Consider the following 18,840-nt stretch of genomic DNA (forward strand, 5'->3'; position numbering starts at 1 on the left):
GGGGGGGACGGACAGAGGGACGGAGGGGTGAGAGTTGCCTTAAGAGAGACTGACTTTCCTTTGGCAGCTGAGCCTCAGTGGCAGTGCTCTTCTGTGGGAGGAGAATGTACCAGGAGGATCAGAGAGACGTGACGGTGGAGGGAGTAGGGAGAGATGCTCATGCTCCACCTGAATTCCTTCCCGTTTCCTTCTCTCTTTAACACCAAGCTCCTTTTGTTTTTTCTTCACCTCCTGATTTTTACAGTTACATCTTTCAGGCCATCTGTAGCCAGAGTTCTGTCCAGTACCAGTTCTCCTTCCGTAGCTACAGGAGAACCGGAAGTAAACAGTGAATATTCCAGGGAGGATGTTCTCCGGATTCTTCTGCAGCAGCAGCAGCGTGGAGAACCCACGGGGGAACGTTCTACCGGTCTCCTTGTCGGTGTTGGTTTTGCTTCTGCAGAAGAATCCCAACGTCTTCCCAGATGCGTTTCACAGTTTTTCCTCTGAGGTCGGTTAGTGCAGATCTTTCAGTGATGAGGTTCTCCTCCATCTTTTTTTTTTTTTTTAATTTTCATTTCGGGGTTCTATAGGTTCTCCCCAGGCTGATACTGGGGTTCTGTGGAGGTGAAGTAGTCCTCTAGGAAGCCCTGCAGGTACTCGAAGGTAGGCCTTTCCTCTGGGTCCTTCCTCCAGCAGGAGAGCATGAGCTCGTGTAAGGAGATGGGACACTCTGCTGGACAAGGCATTCTGTAGCCACGCTCCACCTGGTCCAGAACCTCACGGTTCACCATTCCTGCCAAGAAAATACAGGAGGAGGATGTTGAGCAAAACAAACCAGAGAACACAGAAAATAAGAGTGCATTTGAGAAATGTCTCCACGAGCTCTGGTGGACGGTGAAGTGGGTACCTGGATAAGGGACTCTGCCTTTAGTAGCCAGCTCTGTGAGCAGAACGCCGAAGGACCAGACGTCTGACTTGATGGTGAAGCGGCCGTACAGAGCCGCCTCTGGTGCTGTCCACTTTATGGGAAACTTGGCTCCTTTGATACAACAAAAATAAATCAATTAATTTATTTAAAATGTATTTCATTTTTACACGATTAAAAAGCCAAACGTATGACTTTAAATGAAAAATGTCAACGTCATATCTGTAAAGATTTTCTCTTAATGTCCACAACAAAATGTAAATAAATGTTGGCCTGTTAATCACCACACTCACGATTACTTTGCTTTTTTTTTTCTGGAATATATTCCAGTGTATCTTTCAGTCTAACCACAGAATAATTGGATGATTTGAAAATGATGTCAATTGCTGAGGTAGGAAAGGATCATTTTCCAGTAGTCAGGCTATGGTTTGAGTCAGTAGCTCTGTTAAATTCCTCTATGTTCTGCTGTACGGTACAACCCAAAAAAGAAGACCCAACCCCAGGTCCGGGGACCAGTGCCAGTCCGTAGGTCATTTGGTACCGGGACACTGGAAAAAATGTACTTCAATTTGACTAATTTACTTCACTCAAAAAAATCCAGTCATATCCTTTACTTTCTTCATTCCAAGATAATCTGTCAATGTTTCAAACAACAGGTCATTCAGACTCTGATACTGACAGAAGAAAGACTAACAGATGTTTGATTTAGAAAATGTAGGTATTGCCAGTCCACAGTAATGGCCTTTGGCCTTTGGTGTAATGAAATTGATTTTTGCTTTAAGATGGTTTGTAGAAAGGTGCAGCAGGTTTTTATTTCCTCTATAATCAGATAGAACAGACTTACCCTGCCTGGCGGTGTATTCGTTGTCTTCAATGAGCCTTGCCAGGCCAAAGTCTGCTACTTTACACACCAGGTTATCTCCTACCAGGATGTTGGCTGCTCGCAGGTCTCTGTGGACGTAGTTCATTCTCTCCACGTAGGCCATGCCTGCAGCAATCTGAACAGAGGGCACATGGGTTCATGACACTGTTTTAGGGCCGTTTAAATGTTTAGGGATCGTGTGTGGTTAGAAGATACACAATTCAAGTGAATCATAACGTAAACATATAGTTTGTCTGTACCTGAGCAGCCATGTCCACCAGCTGAGGCAGACGAAGCATCTTTCCAGCATCTCCCTTGAGGAAATCTAATAAACTTCCTGTCAACGAAGGACCAAAACATTACAGTCTGATACTGACACCCATTTTGGCACCGCTTTTTTTTTTTTTTTTTTTAAATTTCATCAGCATCACCTTGGCTCATGTACTCTGTCACGATGTAGATGGGTTCTTCAGAGACCACGGCGTACAGCTGCACCAACTTCTCGTGCCTTAGCTTCTTCATGACCTGCGCTTCCTGGAGGAAAGCCTCCGGAGACATGGTGCCGGGCTTCAGGGTCTTGATGGCAACTCGAGTCGTAGCATTCCACGTCCCTGTTAGAAAAAAAAAAACACAGTCATTTCAGTCAGTTTTTAATGTTCTCTTTACATAAGGAATCGGACTGGGATGAGTTTTTACAATATATTGACATATGTAGTGTCAGATGACAGCAAAAGAATGTGTTTTGTGGGGAAGATGGAAACTTGTTCACACCAAATGTTTGAATTCCAAAGTCTTTTATGTGATTTGCAACAGCATAAAGTGCAGGAGTGTGACTATAAAAGTGTTTTTCTTTGATGTTAGGTTCCGTTCATAACGTAATCAGTCAGTCCGATACCTCGTCGTGTTCTGCCCAGTGTTGGTTTGATGTAACTGCAGAAGATAATGTCCGACGAGGATGCACGGTGCGAGCGAGCGAGACAACAAGGATCAGTGTGAGTCAGAGCTGAGGCAGCGTTTCTGTTCTGGTCTTTTCCTGTTAGATTTGTTAAAATAAAACTGCTTGAAGTGCAATCTTTATTTCTGCTCTCCTTGAAGGAGGCAGCACTGCATGAGTGACTCAGTAACGTAACGTTCCATAACAGTTGTTGTTTTCAATAAATATCACTTTATCGTCCTTTTCATCGTACTTTCATTGAATATATGTTGGTTTAGTATTTAACACCACGTCCAAACACACACTTTTTAATGATCATTTTATCCTTATGTAATCTGATCCATGGCCCTAAAGTACTTTTATCACCGAAACAACACGGTCGAAACAGGAAGTTATGATGATGCAAGCAAAAACCGCGGCCAGCGCGGGCTTGTCTGAAAGTACCAACATGTCTGCATCGTGGATGTATTTCAATAAATCTAAGAACGACCCACGGATGGCGATTTGCAAAACGTGTAATGCTGAAATTTCAAGATGGGGTGGAAAGTCCACTCAGAATCAGCACACGTTTCACTGAGATCTGATCAGATCCACTGCACTCGTCACGACTGCACTTGATCCGCGTTATAAAGATCATTACGCACGAGAAATGATCAAGGTCACGATGGGAGAACCCGCTTGGAGAGTACCTCAAATAATAATAGCTAGGCTATTCTGTTCTGACTTCCCATGTGATTATCAGTTGATTTTATTTCTCTGCTAGACATTTGACAATTAATTATTTTGACAATTATTAATTTATTATTGATTTATTATTAGTTTATGCCATCGCAGTGCCTTGATTTTATTGAGGTTTAGTTCACAGTCATAGCCACAAATGCTATGGTACTAATAATTGATAATAATTTCTTCCTGTGTTTTGGTTTTCTGTTTTCGGCCAAGAATTTTAATTTCAGTGCATCCCTTATAAATATCATATATTGTGATTCAACAGGGAAATGGCGAGATTGATAACTGCCAGGCGTGTTACTATCACTCACCCATCCACACTTCTCCAAAACATCCCTGCCCCAGTTTCAGATCCAGGCGCAGGGACTCTCGGGGGATCTCCCAGGCGTCTCTGGCCAGGCCCTGGGTCTGAGGTTTGGCCACAGGACACACGTCTGTCAGTGCATGGCATAACCCGTCAGAGTGCTCTGGAAAAAAAAAAAAGATAGATCATTTTGATAAACTGACTTTTGTAAACTGTTGAAAACAAGCAGGTGTGTGTGCGTTGACTCACTGCAGTAGTGGAAGACTAACTGCTGTAAGCTGGTGAACTGGGTACGAGACGTGATGTAGAAACCACCACTGTCCAGCTTCCTGATCTTGTAATGTTTGACGTTCAGGCCTTTGGTGTTGTCATAGTCCAGCACTGACAGACAGTACGCCCCTGTTTACAAGCAGAGACAACAGACAGACGGAGACAGACGGAGACAGGTCAGATCAATAGGAGCAGGTGCTTCACAGTCTGTGTGGCAGCTGCTCTCTGGATTTTCCTAACAGCTGTGCTGGGAAAGCCTCTGTTACTGACTGTTACTGGGGGTCGTATAAGTTTGGCTCTGCTTTCTGTTTCTCCGGCCTCGACCCACTGCGACTTTCTCTTTGTTTGGTCTTAGAGCAAATCAAACAACAAAGACAAATAAAATGGATTTAGAAACTGTTTTAACACAAAATAGAAAAAAAAGGGCTGATTGTAAAACAGTCTTTTTTAGAATCCTTTATGATTAATCAATGAAGTCATCTTGATTAATCGGGATTGGTTACAATTAATCATGATTACTCAGAACTGATAACAATTAATCATGATTAATCAAGCTAAATCGTCATTCCAAAATGATTAAAAAAAAATTCCGTACATTACTGGAACAGGTAAAAACCTCAGTTTGTCCTCATTAACACTTTGTTGCAAATGAGTCAGAAAAATGATCATCAACTCAATGTGACACATTTACCTCGTCTAATTGACTTAAGTCATTCTGGACTGCAGTGCATTACCACTGCTGCCCCATAGGGGCTGTTCTCTAAATACCTGGGCACCAATTTACATAACTCCCAATTAACCACATTAGGGAAATAAATAAAAGGGATTTTTGTCATTTGTTATTCACTTCCGATTTTTCCTGACATCTTTAAACTACCTGAAGTGATCTGAGCTCAGCTTATAGGTTTTCACTTCCTGTTAAAGCAGAAGTGAGTCAACGTTTTCTCCCCCGTCGTACGTTTTAAATAGACTCGTATGAAATGTACACTTTCTGCAGCATATGGCCAGCAGGCCTCTGCTCATCTGTCACACTGTGAGCCTCACATCTGACATCTAATACAAGACGCTCTCTGAAGCCAGGGCTCCTCCCCCTCCTGTCCCTGACCCCTGCCCCCAATTCCCCAAGGGTCTCCTCTCCACTGTTCTCCCCTCTCTGTCAGCCTCGCTTTCTCTCGGAAAACTGTGTGAGTGTGTGTGTGTGTGTGTGTTGGGACTACAGGGACTCAACCAGTGGGGAAATCCAGCACCCTTCCAGGATGACCTAGTTCTGGCAGAGCGTGTGATTCACTCTTTTCCATTCATAAACTCTACTGCACTCCACCACACTTTTTTTTTTTTTACCTCCGTTCACACTTCCTCAAAAACCAACCTCCTGATGTTTCACCTACATGACTGAGACCTGGTCTCTGCTGCCAGACTCGATTTGAAAAATCAAACACTTTATCACAAGCACAGAAAACAAAAACATGTTTGTATGTTTCATCGTGTGGTTCTTTTTAGGATATTTTAACTTCTTAAAATCCGTGCACAAAGCCTACCTTTAACAGCTTAGTTATGACGTACTGACTGGTGCAATAAAAACTCACATCCACTTTCAGCTCGTCCCGTCATACAGAGTTTCTACAATAGTAGACTTGATGCTTTTCCTGAAGCAACCAAACTAGGTATTTTGGGACTGGGCAGGTATCAAACCCCAAACCTTCTGGTAGCAGACATGACTTCTATAATGTTATATAATATTTTTAAAAGCTCACAAATTCTATTTTTCAACTCCTTATCTTACAAGGCAAACTATTTGTATATTTTAGGATTAATTATTACTATTATTAGCATTTATCATTATTTTTTAGGCAACTTCAATATAGTGATACACTAAAATTGATTCAAATTAATTGTGAAAGTCTAACTGTAAACAATATCATATTTAAATAGTCCTTGACCGGGAAAAATATGGATATGAAAATATGTCGGTAACTTTTCCATTTATCACAACCATCAATACTTGACAGTTACCAGTGTATCTGGTATACGACTGTAAGTACTTCATTGTGTGATAGTACATTAGAAGTGATGTGACGCTACTTTGCAGTGATGTTGGCGTTTGCTCGCTCACCTTTAGTGGTCTCACTCTCTCGCACCAAGAAGGTTCCTCTTCTGTTCTGGAGATTCAGAAGGAGCCTCTCTGAGTCACGCCGTGTGATCTTCCCAAAATACCACCTGAGAGAAAAAAAAAAAAAAAAAAAGGCCATCTAAGTATAGACAGTAAGTGTGTGATAATGGTGTGCATTAGCATAACCAAGGATTCCTAATGTGTTCTGGGGGCGTCATCATGACATCAAGATGAAGTCATGTCCGTAACAAACACCTGAGAGTCTTTAAAGATGGTTGAACTTTTCTACAGAGGAAAAAAAAATCAAGAGAAAAACAAGCTGCAAGTGTGAGACAGAGGAGGGAATAATTTACTCTTCTGCTTGAATGGAGTCAGACGGAGCCACATAGTTGCTGGGTATATAACCACTCTCCCCTGTTGTCAGGGAGCGAGCTAGCCACCAATCGCCTTCTCTGAGAGAGAGAGAGAAACGGAGAGAGAGAGACCATGAGAGAGAAACATAGTCGACAATCAACAGGAACCTGAGGAGTTTTTTTTTTGTTAGTTTCATAATGTTGATGCTTAAAAACAAGTTAAATTCAACCAATAAATATGAATAATTTATTCCACAAGGTTGAGAGACTTTGTGACTGGATAGGGTGATGGATAAAGTCCAGAAGGGCAACAGCGAAGAAGGAAAAAAAAAAAAGGGAAAAAAATACTTCAATTTTAAAATATGTGATTTATATACTACTACATTTTCACATGATGTTGCCTGAGGTCTGCTTAAAAATGAACTACATTCACCTGTTGTCTCTAACACACAGGGCAAAGTGATACGCATTTGATCCATGGTTTGAAGTAAAGCTCATTTTCGTCAACACGACACGCGTTTGTTACAAACGCAGCCGTTGTCATGCTGCCGTAATGTACAAACGCAGCCGTTGTCATGCTGCCGCAATGGAACTTGGGCAGTGAAGGCATCACTGTCATAAAACATGATGCCCTCCATGATCAAAACTCCATACTTTTCAGTGTTTTTGTTTAAAACATAGCTATAAAAGACACACATTAATGAATTAAAATGAATAAAGTTCTTTCTATCTATTTATCTATGAACTGCTTATATTTATTTATTTATTTTCATTTAATGGATCATCACTTGTGGAGCGATTGCCTGTGAACAGGAAAGATATCAGCCTGTATATTTTCATATTCCAGTATGAACACAACAGTGTTGCAAACTAATCCATTTTACACCTTTCTGTACAGTACAGTAATTAAAAAAAAAAAGAAGAGGGTCCTAAACTCCTGGCCCACGGGCCACTTTCAGCCCACAAACCACTCACATGCGGCCCACATCTAGATGTCATTATTATGTAATCCCCAGTCAGTTTGTGGCCCTTACAGTGAGATAGCAGTGGAGCCATAATATGAATTTGAACTACCAATCTCACCTAGACAACTCGTGTAAGAACAAAAAAAGGTGACACAAGGTATTTTATTTCATTACATCAAGTATTACTGACCTGAAGCTGTACTTTTTCCTAGGAGAAACCGTGAAGCGTGAGCAAAAAAGAGAGAGGGGGAGATAACAGACAGAGCAGACACATCAAAAGACGGCAAAGAGACATAGCAAAGCAAGCAGCACGTCGAAGCAAAGACAGATTAAAAAAAAAAAGAAGAGCTAGATACGCAGTGGGACCGCCCAATGGGGCTGCACGTACTGTACTGCATCATAATTGTATTTTTATTTTATCTCGGCATGGAGTTTTATTTTTTAAACTCGATACACAAACGGTGGATTTCTGAGATTATGTGCATTATTGTTGCCATTGACAATTACAAACAAATACTGTATCCACTGGGTAGTTTTATGTGAGTATGTATACCATTATGGTGTGTAAAATAATGAAGAATAAAGTGCTCTTATTGTGTAGTGCCAGACTAGACAGGAAGGCACGGAGAGAGTGCAAAAGAAAAGACAAGGAAAATAACAGTAAATAAAGCTGAGGACATGCTACAAAGACACGATTCAAATAGTTTGAGCCAAATCTGGTGTAATGAGGGCGTGATGTGGACTGATTATCGACCCGACTGCAAACGTGTGTTTGCCAATAGCGAATGAAAAAAAGGCATTCTCAGAGGATGATGGGAAGTGAAGAGAACACCTAAATGCCAGAATTTGGAATAGTGAGAGAGACAGCAAAGTGAACGTGGAGCACAGAAATTGAGGGGATTGTTCAGATGTTCATGTGGAGATGGCTACGGCGGCTAAGTCTGATGGTTCTGTGTATTTAGTTGGTTTTAAAAACGAGTGTTTGCTGTCCCTCGTCTGTCTGTCAGCATGAGCTTAGATGGTTTTCTGAAGTGCAGTGTGTCCTCAGCTCAACGTATCTGATCATTTGAGTTCGTGTGAAGCATCAGAAAGAGAGAGGGGTGACTTGACTCTTACGTGTTGTTGACTATCTGCAGCTTGTCGCCTTTCCTGAAGGTCAGGTCAGATGCTGTCCGTGACTCATAGTCATACAAAGCCACGAACGTGGTGACGCCTCCTGCAGGAAATATGGAAATACATATTTAAGGAACATGGTTATTTAAAACAAACGGGACTTCCCTGCATGAAACGACTCGCATCAACTTCCACAATTTAACAGTTTGTCTGGTCCTGGCCACAAAACTACAGATCATTTTTTCCTTTCTTATTTTGCTTCAGTGCCATATCTGGACAAAGGATAATGAGAAATATGGACATTCAGACTTCAGACCTCCAAGGATGAGGACGTCAAACTGACGGTCTTTTTTTCTTCTTGATTATATGAGCATGACTTCATCAGCTATGAGTCGTTAAATGCACATCAGGAAGAGGAGGCTCCCTCTGGATGGGGGGTGTGGGTGGGGAGGATTTACCATCAAGACATTTTAGAGAGGCAAGAGCTTCAATAGCGTCCAGACTGTGACACCACTTACAACGTTGGTTCTAGGTCTGAAGGCTACAGTGTGTTGTAATGGAGCTAATGGGGAAATGGAAACTGGTATTTCATTATGTGAGACCAACGATCCACATCCCTGTCTAAAACATGAAACGTGAAAGAGGAAACTGTTAACTTATCTCACCATAAAGGCTGCAAAAAAAAAAGCAAACAAAAAAAAACCAAAACCGTACAGCCGCTTTCTAACTGCTTCCTTACCTGCCAGAGGTCCTCTCTGCGGCGAGGTGATGGTTCCAGTGTGCACACCTCCAAAAAGAGCCGACTCTGGGGTGTTGGTCGGGACGTGCTGGTGCTGCCCTTGATGCCCCCGTCTGCCTGTGCCTACGGCAGGGCTCCTGTTGGGGGTTTGGGTCTGCTGGGCGGGTCCGAGGTGGTGGAAGCGTCCGCTATCTGAGCCGGTGCCGATGGTGCCATCCAGGCTCATGGAGCGTTGGCCGTGCTCCTTGGGCTTGCTCTTGCCTGCCCCCATGTACAGACCTGAGATAAGGGGATAGAGAAACTGGGCTGTTACCATGAAAATGCTAATGATTTATAGGATAATCTGACTAAGACGCTGTTGGCCGTTAGTAATCTGTACAGGATATTCCTCGCCTGTTCCCTAAAGTCAGCTGTGACATAGTTTTGCTAGCTTTGACCCACAGGATCAAAGCTAGGTCTTGTATAAATGATCACATTTTCACTCTGTCAAAAAATTAAATTGTAATACAAATAATTTAAAAATAAATACATAAAATCAGATCTTGAAAAAGTTACTCAGTAATTTTTTTCAAAATTCTTTCTTGGAATTGTAATCAAAGTTCTGTTTTTTGTTTTTTTTTCCTCACCTATATCCCACAGTCCAGTGTGCTTCAGATGTGTGTATCCATGAAATAGTTCCCAGTTCCGTCAGAACTAGGGATGTCCGATATTAACTTTTTGCCAATATTGTCCACTTAGTTTCCGATTCCGATACCAACCTATACCAATATCGAGGGGCAGTGGTGGCCTGGTGGTTAAGGAATGTAAGTGCCGCCTGCTCACTAAGGTGATGGGTGAGGGCAGTGTTTCTCAATTTTTTTCTGCCCCGCCCCGAATTGAAATGCTATGAAGAGCCTGGTAGTATTTATTTGTTTACCTGAACAAACCACTGTATTGAAATGCTTACAATGCTTTGATTATTAGAACAGATTAATAAAATGAGCTGCAATGCTGCCATCTAGTGACCTTTACTTTCATATACGGCCGTTTTCCCCCCAAACTATTTTAAGGGCACAGATCACTTAGCGAAACCAAGGAATGGGGTTAGCAGGTTTTCATTATCATAGGAAAATCGACAACGATTCTTACAGATATTATTATTATAATTATGCTGATATCGGGCTAACGATATCAGTTTGCCAATAATATCGGACATCCCTAGATGGAACAGTTCTGTATGTACGTAAATACTGCACAACTTCAGATACTGAGCACAGATACAGTCAAGGTCATTCCCCTCTTGTGTGTTGATTTAAAACAGTGAATCAATGGGAACACACCGGGAACACGGAGCCCTGAACAAAGCCCTGTTGAAGTGACAGTGACAGCGACTGTTGTGTCTTCTGCTGATAATTACAGTATTCTGCTGCTTCTATTTCCCGCCCCGCTGTTGAACCAGTCGATAATGGCCTGATAAATGAGGGAGTCAGAGTCGACACGTCGGAGACAAAGACAAACACACTCAGACAGTCAAGTGGAGACGCAGAATGCTTGAATGTCCACTCTCTGCGTCCACTCAAAGACCTGTGCAGCAGTGACTCACTGTGAGAGAGGCCACTTAAAAAGACACACACACACACACACACACATGAAACAGCGTTGTTCCTCAGAGAATAGAGGCAGCATCAGTTCCAGATAGAGTATTCACGCCCCCCCGTCCCCCCACCCCCCCGTCCTCCCCCGTCAGTGGGTGTACTATGTGTTCAGCTGTTCTTGTCTTTTGGAAAACAAGGCTCTATCACACACTAACACTCGACCACAGTGGGTTTCACATCCTTTTTCCAACATATGTGAATGTTTCCAATGCTCTAACGCTAAGACTGATGGGAAGGAGAGCAGAGGGTTATTAGGAGACCGAGGAGAAAGCGACTCACAGGGGCTGGGAAAAGCAGCGTGTAGGTGGTTGTGTACTTCATGGACAGCAAAGGCTCAGTGGGCGTTTTTAAATGCATGTGTGCAACAAGAACATAATTACACAGGTATGAGAATTCTTAGAAACAGAGAGCTCCTACTTCAGAGAGGCGTGGGTGTGTAAGCTGCACACACACACACACAAATAATAAGCCACCCTAGATTTGATTCAACTTCTGCAAGGGTGAAATGTGGCTCACGGGTGGTGTGAGGGATGGGGGGGGTAGTCAACATACCCCATGGTGCAACAGTGAGTCACATCCCAGCAAGATGGACAGGACTCGGGGGAGTTGTGTGTCCAGTAAAACCACTACGTTACCTGTAGCAGTCGACGGGACGCGGCGTTCCACGGCTATGCTCCGCTACTGGATTGCAGTCTTGGCAGATTTAAAGTAGTAATGAAGGCTTTTTTCCCCAACAGATAAACGGTGTTTAGCAGCTTATGGAGTGGATGTGTGCAGAGAGACAGCCAGAGGTGGTTGAATCCGAGGGGAATGTACTGCGTTTACTGCTGCCGTATAAAACGACTTCTGACTCATTTCACCTCGTCACTAATCAAGATCCCGGCATCAAGCTCTGATCCACACATCCCGTCACTACTTCCCTTATACTTTCCGCTAAGGTTCTCCCTTGTGAGTCTCCTGGTTCATTAAGGATGTGGAGTGGGTTTAAGGGCGAATTAAAAGGCAAACAAAGGCCTCGTAGCACGCAAGAAAGGACGTTTACGTTATGATATCACGGAAACCTGTCAGTAAAGTGGACAGCAGTGTCTGATGACCTCAACACAGATATGATATCATGTGACCCAGAAGGAAAAGACGCAATAATCACACTTTGACATTTTTCCCGGTCTTGTCTCCATCATGAAGATAAGTAAATATGAATTAACAATTCAAGCAGGGACGGAACGTTGGAGAGTGAGAAGATGAGCTTCTATAACATGAATCAGCAGCTGATATTCTGATTTTAAAAACCGTAACTGCACAAACACTCTATTGTTGCAGTGATCAGGCTTACGTATAGAACAGATGGTAGGAATCAATTGATTAGCCAAACCGTATGGTTCCTAATAAATGAGCAGCTGCTGCATGACAAAATATAGTAGTGTATATAAATTACAGAGAGTAAAGGTTATAAATGGCATAAATTTGATTTGGAAAAAAAAGAGGAAAAAAGTGATAAAACAAGGTGTTATTTGTATATATATATATACACATTTATTGTAGATTATGAGCTTTTTTTTTGGTTTACAAGAATTCTTTAGCTAGTTACAAATCGCCTGTAGGTGGCTCTATTGCATTCTTTAGATATTAGTTTGTTTTACAGGAATAATAACTTTCTTTAAGACGTTTAGGTTAGCGATCGAGCGAGCAAATTAACCTAGCGTAAAGCTAAAGCACGCAATGATGAGCAGAGGGAACACCACGTTAAAACAGTTTTGTTACCACCTTCAAAGACTCTCTCCTGGGCTCACACTCTTAAGAACCTCACACCTTCACTACAATGTGTCAAAACTGCACTTACATCAAAAAGTTTAGCTCACTATTTACAGGTTTTAAAAGTAAATAACCGTCAAAGACGATCTACGGGGGAGGACGGTGGAAGTAAGGAGACATGGAAATGAGCAGAGGTTTCATTCATTGGGGAGTTTTTCCATCCACAGAAAGAACTGAAGAATGCAGCAGACCCAGAATGCACTACAAAGTGCTAACACTGCCAAAAACTGCAACCTGAGCAGGTACCTGAGCAGTGGGAGGTCAGGATGGGAGGAAAGGAGGGAGGAGAGAGATTATGACAAGGATGAAAGAGTGAGGAGTGAGAAAGAAGCTCTTTTTATGACTTTGAAGGCTCTAAGTTTTTTGTTTGTTTTTGCTTCAGGAAATTACAGTTAACGCAATTTTACAGAAGGAAGCGATTCTTTAAATCAATTTATTTATTTTAAATAACCAATTTTGAACCAATTGAACACACTAAATCTTTCAACTTGCTTTCTTGCTAACAGCAAAAAAAAAAGAATAACAGCCTCCTAACCCAATCAGGTTTGTTTGGTATTTTAATTATAATAATATTATAGATTTATTTTTAATTATAAGTCTATAATAATACTGCAGTAATTAAACTATAAACTATAATATATATTAAATATAATCTATAATAATACTGCAGTAATTAAACTTAATATACTATTGCCATAATTGGAATGGTTAAATGTTTTTGCTGTTTTGTTGTTGTTAAAATTATAACAACAACTCCTTTTTTGTTAAAGGTTTTAATTACAGTACTGAAGAAAAGATACAAGAATATACTGTAGACAAACCTATAAAATGGTACGCAACTTTTGATCGACACCCGGAACATTTACACAACGTGTACGGCAAAGTTTCAATAGCTACGTGGTTGCTACAAGCAATAACTCTCTGACCTTTGATGGTCTCAGAGTCAACGTTGACTCAGTGAGTCATGTAAAATCTATCAGGTCGTCTTTTCACTCAAAGCTAATGTTGGTTAAAAAGGAGGGGGAACGGGAGGACTGCAGAAAAAAGGATGGAAAGTAAAGGCCACAAGCCTCAATGCCCGAAAGGAATGTAAGTTAATAAAGCAGGCAAGGCCTAACACGTTTAAGGAAAACCAAACTGAATCACAGCAGGCCTATTTTTCCATTATGTGTCATTACGGCATGTGCTGTGATGGGAGAAAATGGCATTAACACACACTGTCATTTTAAATCAGGTTTTTGACATAAAGGACGGGCATTTTTCTCAGAGTCGGGCTGAAAACACGGCTCGTGTGACTGTAGACAGTCTCCACTGAAAGGGTTGTTCCTTCCCTCAACTGTGACGGTAAAATAAAAACATCACCAGAAGTCAATCAAAATGACATTACACTGACTCCCAGCCTGTTAACAACACTGTAAACCTAAAGCATCAGGGAAATTAAGACTAAGAGCATCTTTGGAAAACACCGAACGTTCCATAGAGTAGTGGTGTGCGATACTGCATATTTTGGTATCGATCCGTAAATATGGGCCAGTATCGCCGATACCGATCTGATACCTTTCAATAAGTAAGGTGGATGCGTTGTTGAATTGCTAAATCAATTAATTTTCATCATTTTCAAAACACAAGAGTGGGGAGGGGGAGCAAAGTGTGCCTGCTCTGCGCTGACACAGCAGCGGCGAGTTCATCGACCTGGCTGTTTCCTTTTGCCGAAACAGCCAGCAAAAACAGCATTAAAAACAAGAGCGGAACTTAAAGTAAAGAATCTATCGATCTCACCAGGCTAGTATCAATCTGATACCGACTTGGTATCGCTACTATCGATATTTGGATCGATCCGCCCACCACTACCATAGAGACACCAGGTCCTGCTTCTCCTTTTCACAGCCGCCACAGACTTTATACTCATCTCTTTTAGGAAGAAAGAAATGCAAACTACAACGATACTACTGAAGAAGAACATGCAGCACGTTGAGTAAAAACAGAATTTCCATGAGAACTTAACTGATGAAACATAGTTTCAGAGTTGTGGATTTATACAATGACAAACAATTCAGTGGTTTGATGTTGGATCAATAAGTTTGGACAAAGTAAAAGTCATTGTCTGTTTTTAAGTAGTTACCTTTAAGTGGCACATATTTTTGAGTGAAGTTGTTGAGACACCAGAGGTTTTCTGAGTAATAAAGGATCTTCAACTAATTTTAGGATTTCTCTTTTTCCATTTAAACATTGGCAAAGACAGAATTCAGGAGAGGAAATTACCCAGAGTTCAGAGCAAAGTCTTACCAGCATAAATGAGAATTCAGGAGAGGAAATTACCCAGAGCAAAGTCCTACCAGCATAAATATTTAGTGTCAACTGTATGAAAATGGATAAATGAAGATAAATCAGACGAGGACATGTAATATATTTACATTACATGACTGTCTGAAGTAGACCGTCACCTCTTTGAACAACAACATTTTCGTTTGCAGCCTCGCTTCAGACACACGAGCACATTTGGCCGTGACAATCCTCTGACAAAGTCACAACAACAGACACAGTTGCCACTGCGCTGTGGAGAAGGGAGGGAGTTAAAGGCCAACCTTTCAGTCAAATGGGAAAATTATAGTTTGCTCAGTGAAGTGGAGGCAACTGAGGAGGATCAACGACGATTTCCCTCCAAATGGAAATTTGCACTCTTGGCATCGCCGTCATGCGCTCTGACATTAACGTGGCCCAGCGCGTCGCTATTAAAGCACCCCAGTCCAGAAGACGCATTTTAATGATGAACTCGTTCCTCCAGTGTCACAGACACAAGATCATCACTGTCATCACGAATACGACCAATCAGGTTTTTCGAGGCTAAGTGGGGAAGTTGACAGTGTGATCGGGAGACAAAACTGGACCGTGTCCAAGTAAACAAACCCTAAATGCAGTGTGTCTGCTACATACAATAAGGAGCAACAGCTCTTCAACACTTAATTATAACCACCACAATATTAGTTACTCTATAACCTAAATAACAAACGGTCTTAAACGTCTCATCTCGCCGACCCGCACTCAGTTTACCCCCCCCCCCCCCCCCCCCCCCCCCATTTTCCCCCCCCCCCCCCCACCACACCTTTGCAGAAATTGCATCCAAAGTCAACATCTCATATGATTTAAGTGCTAAACTAATTGGCGATTCTTACTGAAGTCGGCTTCATTTTGAAAACATTGCTGTCGGCGATGCCCTCATATTCGTCCCCAACGTACGATTTGTAAGTCATGATGTCATGCAATGTCCTGTTAGCATAATGAACGGCAGAGTCACGCTGTTTACAAAACAAAACTAGACTTCATCAGAGAGGTGAATTTACAATGTTAGTGACATTTGTTAAAGTTCCGAAATTACCTACATATAGGTACAAATGTAACTTCACTGTCAAATCTGAAATACATCATCATCCATGTTGCCTCCACTGCTTTTAAATCAGTAATTAATAAATTGGTACGTTGATAAATGTATTACCATTTGGCTCGGATCAGACTAAAATGACTAATCATCATTCGTTTCAAGCCAATCCATCTCATGCTGCCACTTCCTGAGTGACGAACACACAGAGGGAACATGTGAGAGGAGGAAGAGGAAGACAGAGCTGTTGTGTTATCCCACTGATAAAGGACACTTCTGCTTTCTGTCCATCTTTAACTGGACACTCAGACAGTGAGTGATCTAAGCCGTGGGAAGCAGCTGCGAAAAGATGATAAATGCCACGAAGGAGGCCAAAGGGTGCAGGTCCTCCTGGGTCACAGGGTCACAACTGCAACAGTACTTAACAGTCCTCCACTTTAGCAGTTCACTGGAAGAGCATTACAATGACGGCACGTAAACAAACCCCTCGGGGAACAGTGCAGAGAAATACAAGGAATCATTGTGCTAATTTATCAAATATTACTCTGTAAGATTGTTTCCCACACTTAAAGATTTGCTGAAAAGAATGGACTAGTCAAAAGTTTAATCATGGGTATTAATGTAAGTTAGCAACAAGCAACGCTTAATAGAAAAAAAAATCTTTTACTTTTTTGTGGTCATAACAGCTTCTCCATCTAGTTGCATTTCCTGGCTTTGTAAAAATTAAATTACTTAAAAGATAATCGGAAATTAGAAAATGCATAAAGATGGCTGGTGAACACTGCCTTTCATACTTCCTAGAACCTTGTATCAATGGCCGGGAGGCTGGGTTTTACCATATACCATCCGACAGTTTATTATCTTTAGGAAATTCCGACACACTACACCTTTGAGTCAAGGCTGCGTTCTAGTCACTACTTCCTTTTCCCAGCCAAGCACAATCATTTCAGTAGGTTTTCAAACCCCTCTAGATGACAGCTACATCTGAGCATCTCTCTAATGTTTATCTGATTAAGTTACTCTTTTGGCTCTTCATAAAAAAAAAATCCAATGTTGACCAGCACCATGTTTTAGTGCCTGGGTGGCAGCAGACAGATGAGCCACATAACTTCAATGTCTATATTTCCAAAGAATTTAGCACAGTTGTTGCCTGTATAGCTGCTTTAGGATAAACAAGGGTGGGGTGTAATAGAATCCTACAGTGTGGAGCAGCTGAGGGAATAACGGCAGCATCGGCGCTGGGAATAAGAGATGAAACGAAATGCAAGCAGAACGGATTCGAGGTTTTGTAAACACGGGTGTGTGGATGAGTGGAGCTGCTGTCGTGGTTCCTCCGTTCCGGTTCATATACAGCGCGTATGCGGCCTGATGAATCAAAACAGGTGCTGCTACAGCTCCATTTTGAACGTCGATGCCTTGTTGGTTTTATTTCCCGTGCGCGAGATTGACTAAAAACGACGTTCCCGCATGTATTAGGTTGTTTCACACATTATTAAAATAAACCAAGGTGTCATTTGGTGACGGGTGGTATTTTCAGGTCCAAGCCTTTGGCACAGACTGAGAGCCACTGAATAAATGAGAGTGAATGGCCTGTGCAACAATGAAACACAGGTCAATAAAAGAGAGAGAGGGAGAGAGAGAGCTAGAGAAAGAGCAGTGTGTTTTAATTGAATCTATGTACATTAAAATAGGCGGTTAAAGACACAAACGCTCCATTTGTCGTTAATTCGAAATAGAAAACCTGACCGTTTGCTATCAGGCGCTGTTTGACTCACCTTTGCCGCGTCTTGATTTTCAGCCCAAAAATCAGAGACGCGCAGCGAGGAGCCGACTTAAATCACTAGGCTGTTCTCATTAGAGGAATAATGAGAGGAGGAGCGGGTGAACGGCTGCTGTGGAGAACTCCGAACAGCCACGAAGTCCATTTAGCGAAATTCACCAGGATAATCGTGAAAGGAGCGGGTCACGGTGAAGAGCCGGCCGCTGTCCCTTCAGGAGCGGAGCGGAGCGGAGGACACAGCTGATGCTAGTGTCGCTGCCGGCCTGGACTGGACTGGACTCGACTGGACTGGAGGCTGCGCAGGGCCGGACAAAAACACCGACACCAAGAGCCGGGGAGAAGCAGCTGCAGTCTGGTCAGCTGAGAGGAAGATGTGCAGTGGATTCATGCGACGGAACAGAAGAGGAGCAGCAGCGGTGGGAAGAAAACATGCCCATCCTCAGAGGGTGAAAGGCATCAGCGATGAAACACTGGAGAGCAAATATGACGAGCCAGGGCTTTACGCTCTCTACGTAGCAGCGGATTCACAGCTGCGTAACATATTGGCGCAGGCTACGTTGTAATTCGACGCTACGCCTAAACGGAATATTTCGTGACGGCACCAGCGGATATTATTTGGTCCACAAACACAAAGCAGATATATTTTTTATTTATTTATTTATGTATTTGCTCCAACAAAACACACCCATCAGTGGTACGTTAGATTTACGAATGAGAAAGGTTGTTGAAGTGGGCGTGGTCAGATTGGGTTGTCACAATTCTGGCACTAATTAGTAAATAGAGACATTAATAAAAGAAGCAATGAACAAAATAACCTTTTGTTGTTATGGCATAATAACTTGAATTTTACTACAGACACTAGATTGGAGAAAACGAGAGGATTAAAAGGGTGAATATTTTGTTGTCTGACCAGTGGAGGCTCATTACTAATCATTAGCGATTAATCACCTAA

The 18,840-nt window shown here is 42.1% G+C and overlaps 1 protein-coding gene across 3 annotated transcripts; it reads right to left on the bottom strand.

The window, feature by feature from the left end:
• Nucleotides 1-232: 232 nt before the first annotated feature.
• On the bottom strand, nt 233-18,676 carry LOC103386740 (proto-oncogene tyrosine-protein kinase Src-like). Of its 3 annotated transcripts, XM_008321145.3 has the most exons (13): nt 17,884-18,676; nt 9,287-9,565; nt 8,551-8,650; nt 7,625-7,642; nt 6,470-6,568; nt 6,120-6,223; nt 3,986-4,135; nt 3,744-3,899; nt 2,201-2,380; nt 2,030-2,106; nt 1,752-1,905; nt 890-1,021; nt 233-775 (listed from the first exon to the last, which is right to left on the bottom strand). In XM_008321145.3, the coding sequence occupies exons 2-13, from the start codon at nt 9,555-9,557 to the stop codon at nt 567-569; spliced, it is 1,650 nt and encodes a 549-aa protein (XP_008319367.1). In that variant the 5' UTR covers nt 9,558-9,565; nt 17,884-18,676; the 3' UTR covers nt 233-566. The 3 variants fall into 3 exon arrangements, with proteins under 3 accessions (XP_008319367.1, XP_008319368.1, XP_024915751.1); XM_008321146.3 differs by lacking the exon at nt 7,625-7,642 and having other exon boundaries at nt 17,884-18,674; XM_025059983.1 differs by lacking the exons at nt 6,470-6,568; nt 7,625-7,642 and having other exon boundaries at nt 17,884-18,672.
• Between the last annotated feature and the right edge of the window lie 164 nt (nt 18,677-18,840).

Source organism: Cynoglossus semilaevis, chromosome 11 (assembly GCF_000523025.1).
Source record: "Cynoglossus semilaevis isolate Cse_v1.0 chromosome 11, Cse_v1.0, whole genome shotgun sequence".
NCBI lineage: Eukaryota > Metazoa > Chordata > Actinopteri > Pleuronectiformes > Cynoglossidae > Cynoglossus > Cynoglossus semilaevis.

Excerpts from the sequence above, each read along its gene's own strand:
- LOC103386740 (XM_008321145.3), bottom strand. The coding sequence starts at position 9,557 with ATGGGGGCAGGCAAGAGCAAGCCCAAGGAGCACGGCCAACGCTCCATG. Across the intron at positions 8,651-9,286 it reads GCAGAGAGGACCTCTGGCAG|GAGGCGTCACCACGTTCGTG; the intron begins GTAAGGAAGCAG and ends TATTTCCTGCAG. Across the intron at positions 1,906-2,029 it reads TGGTGGACATGGCTGCTCAG|ATTGCTGCAGGCATGGCCTA; the intron begins GTACAGACAAAC and ends CCCTCTGTTCAG.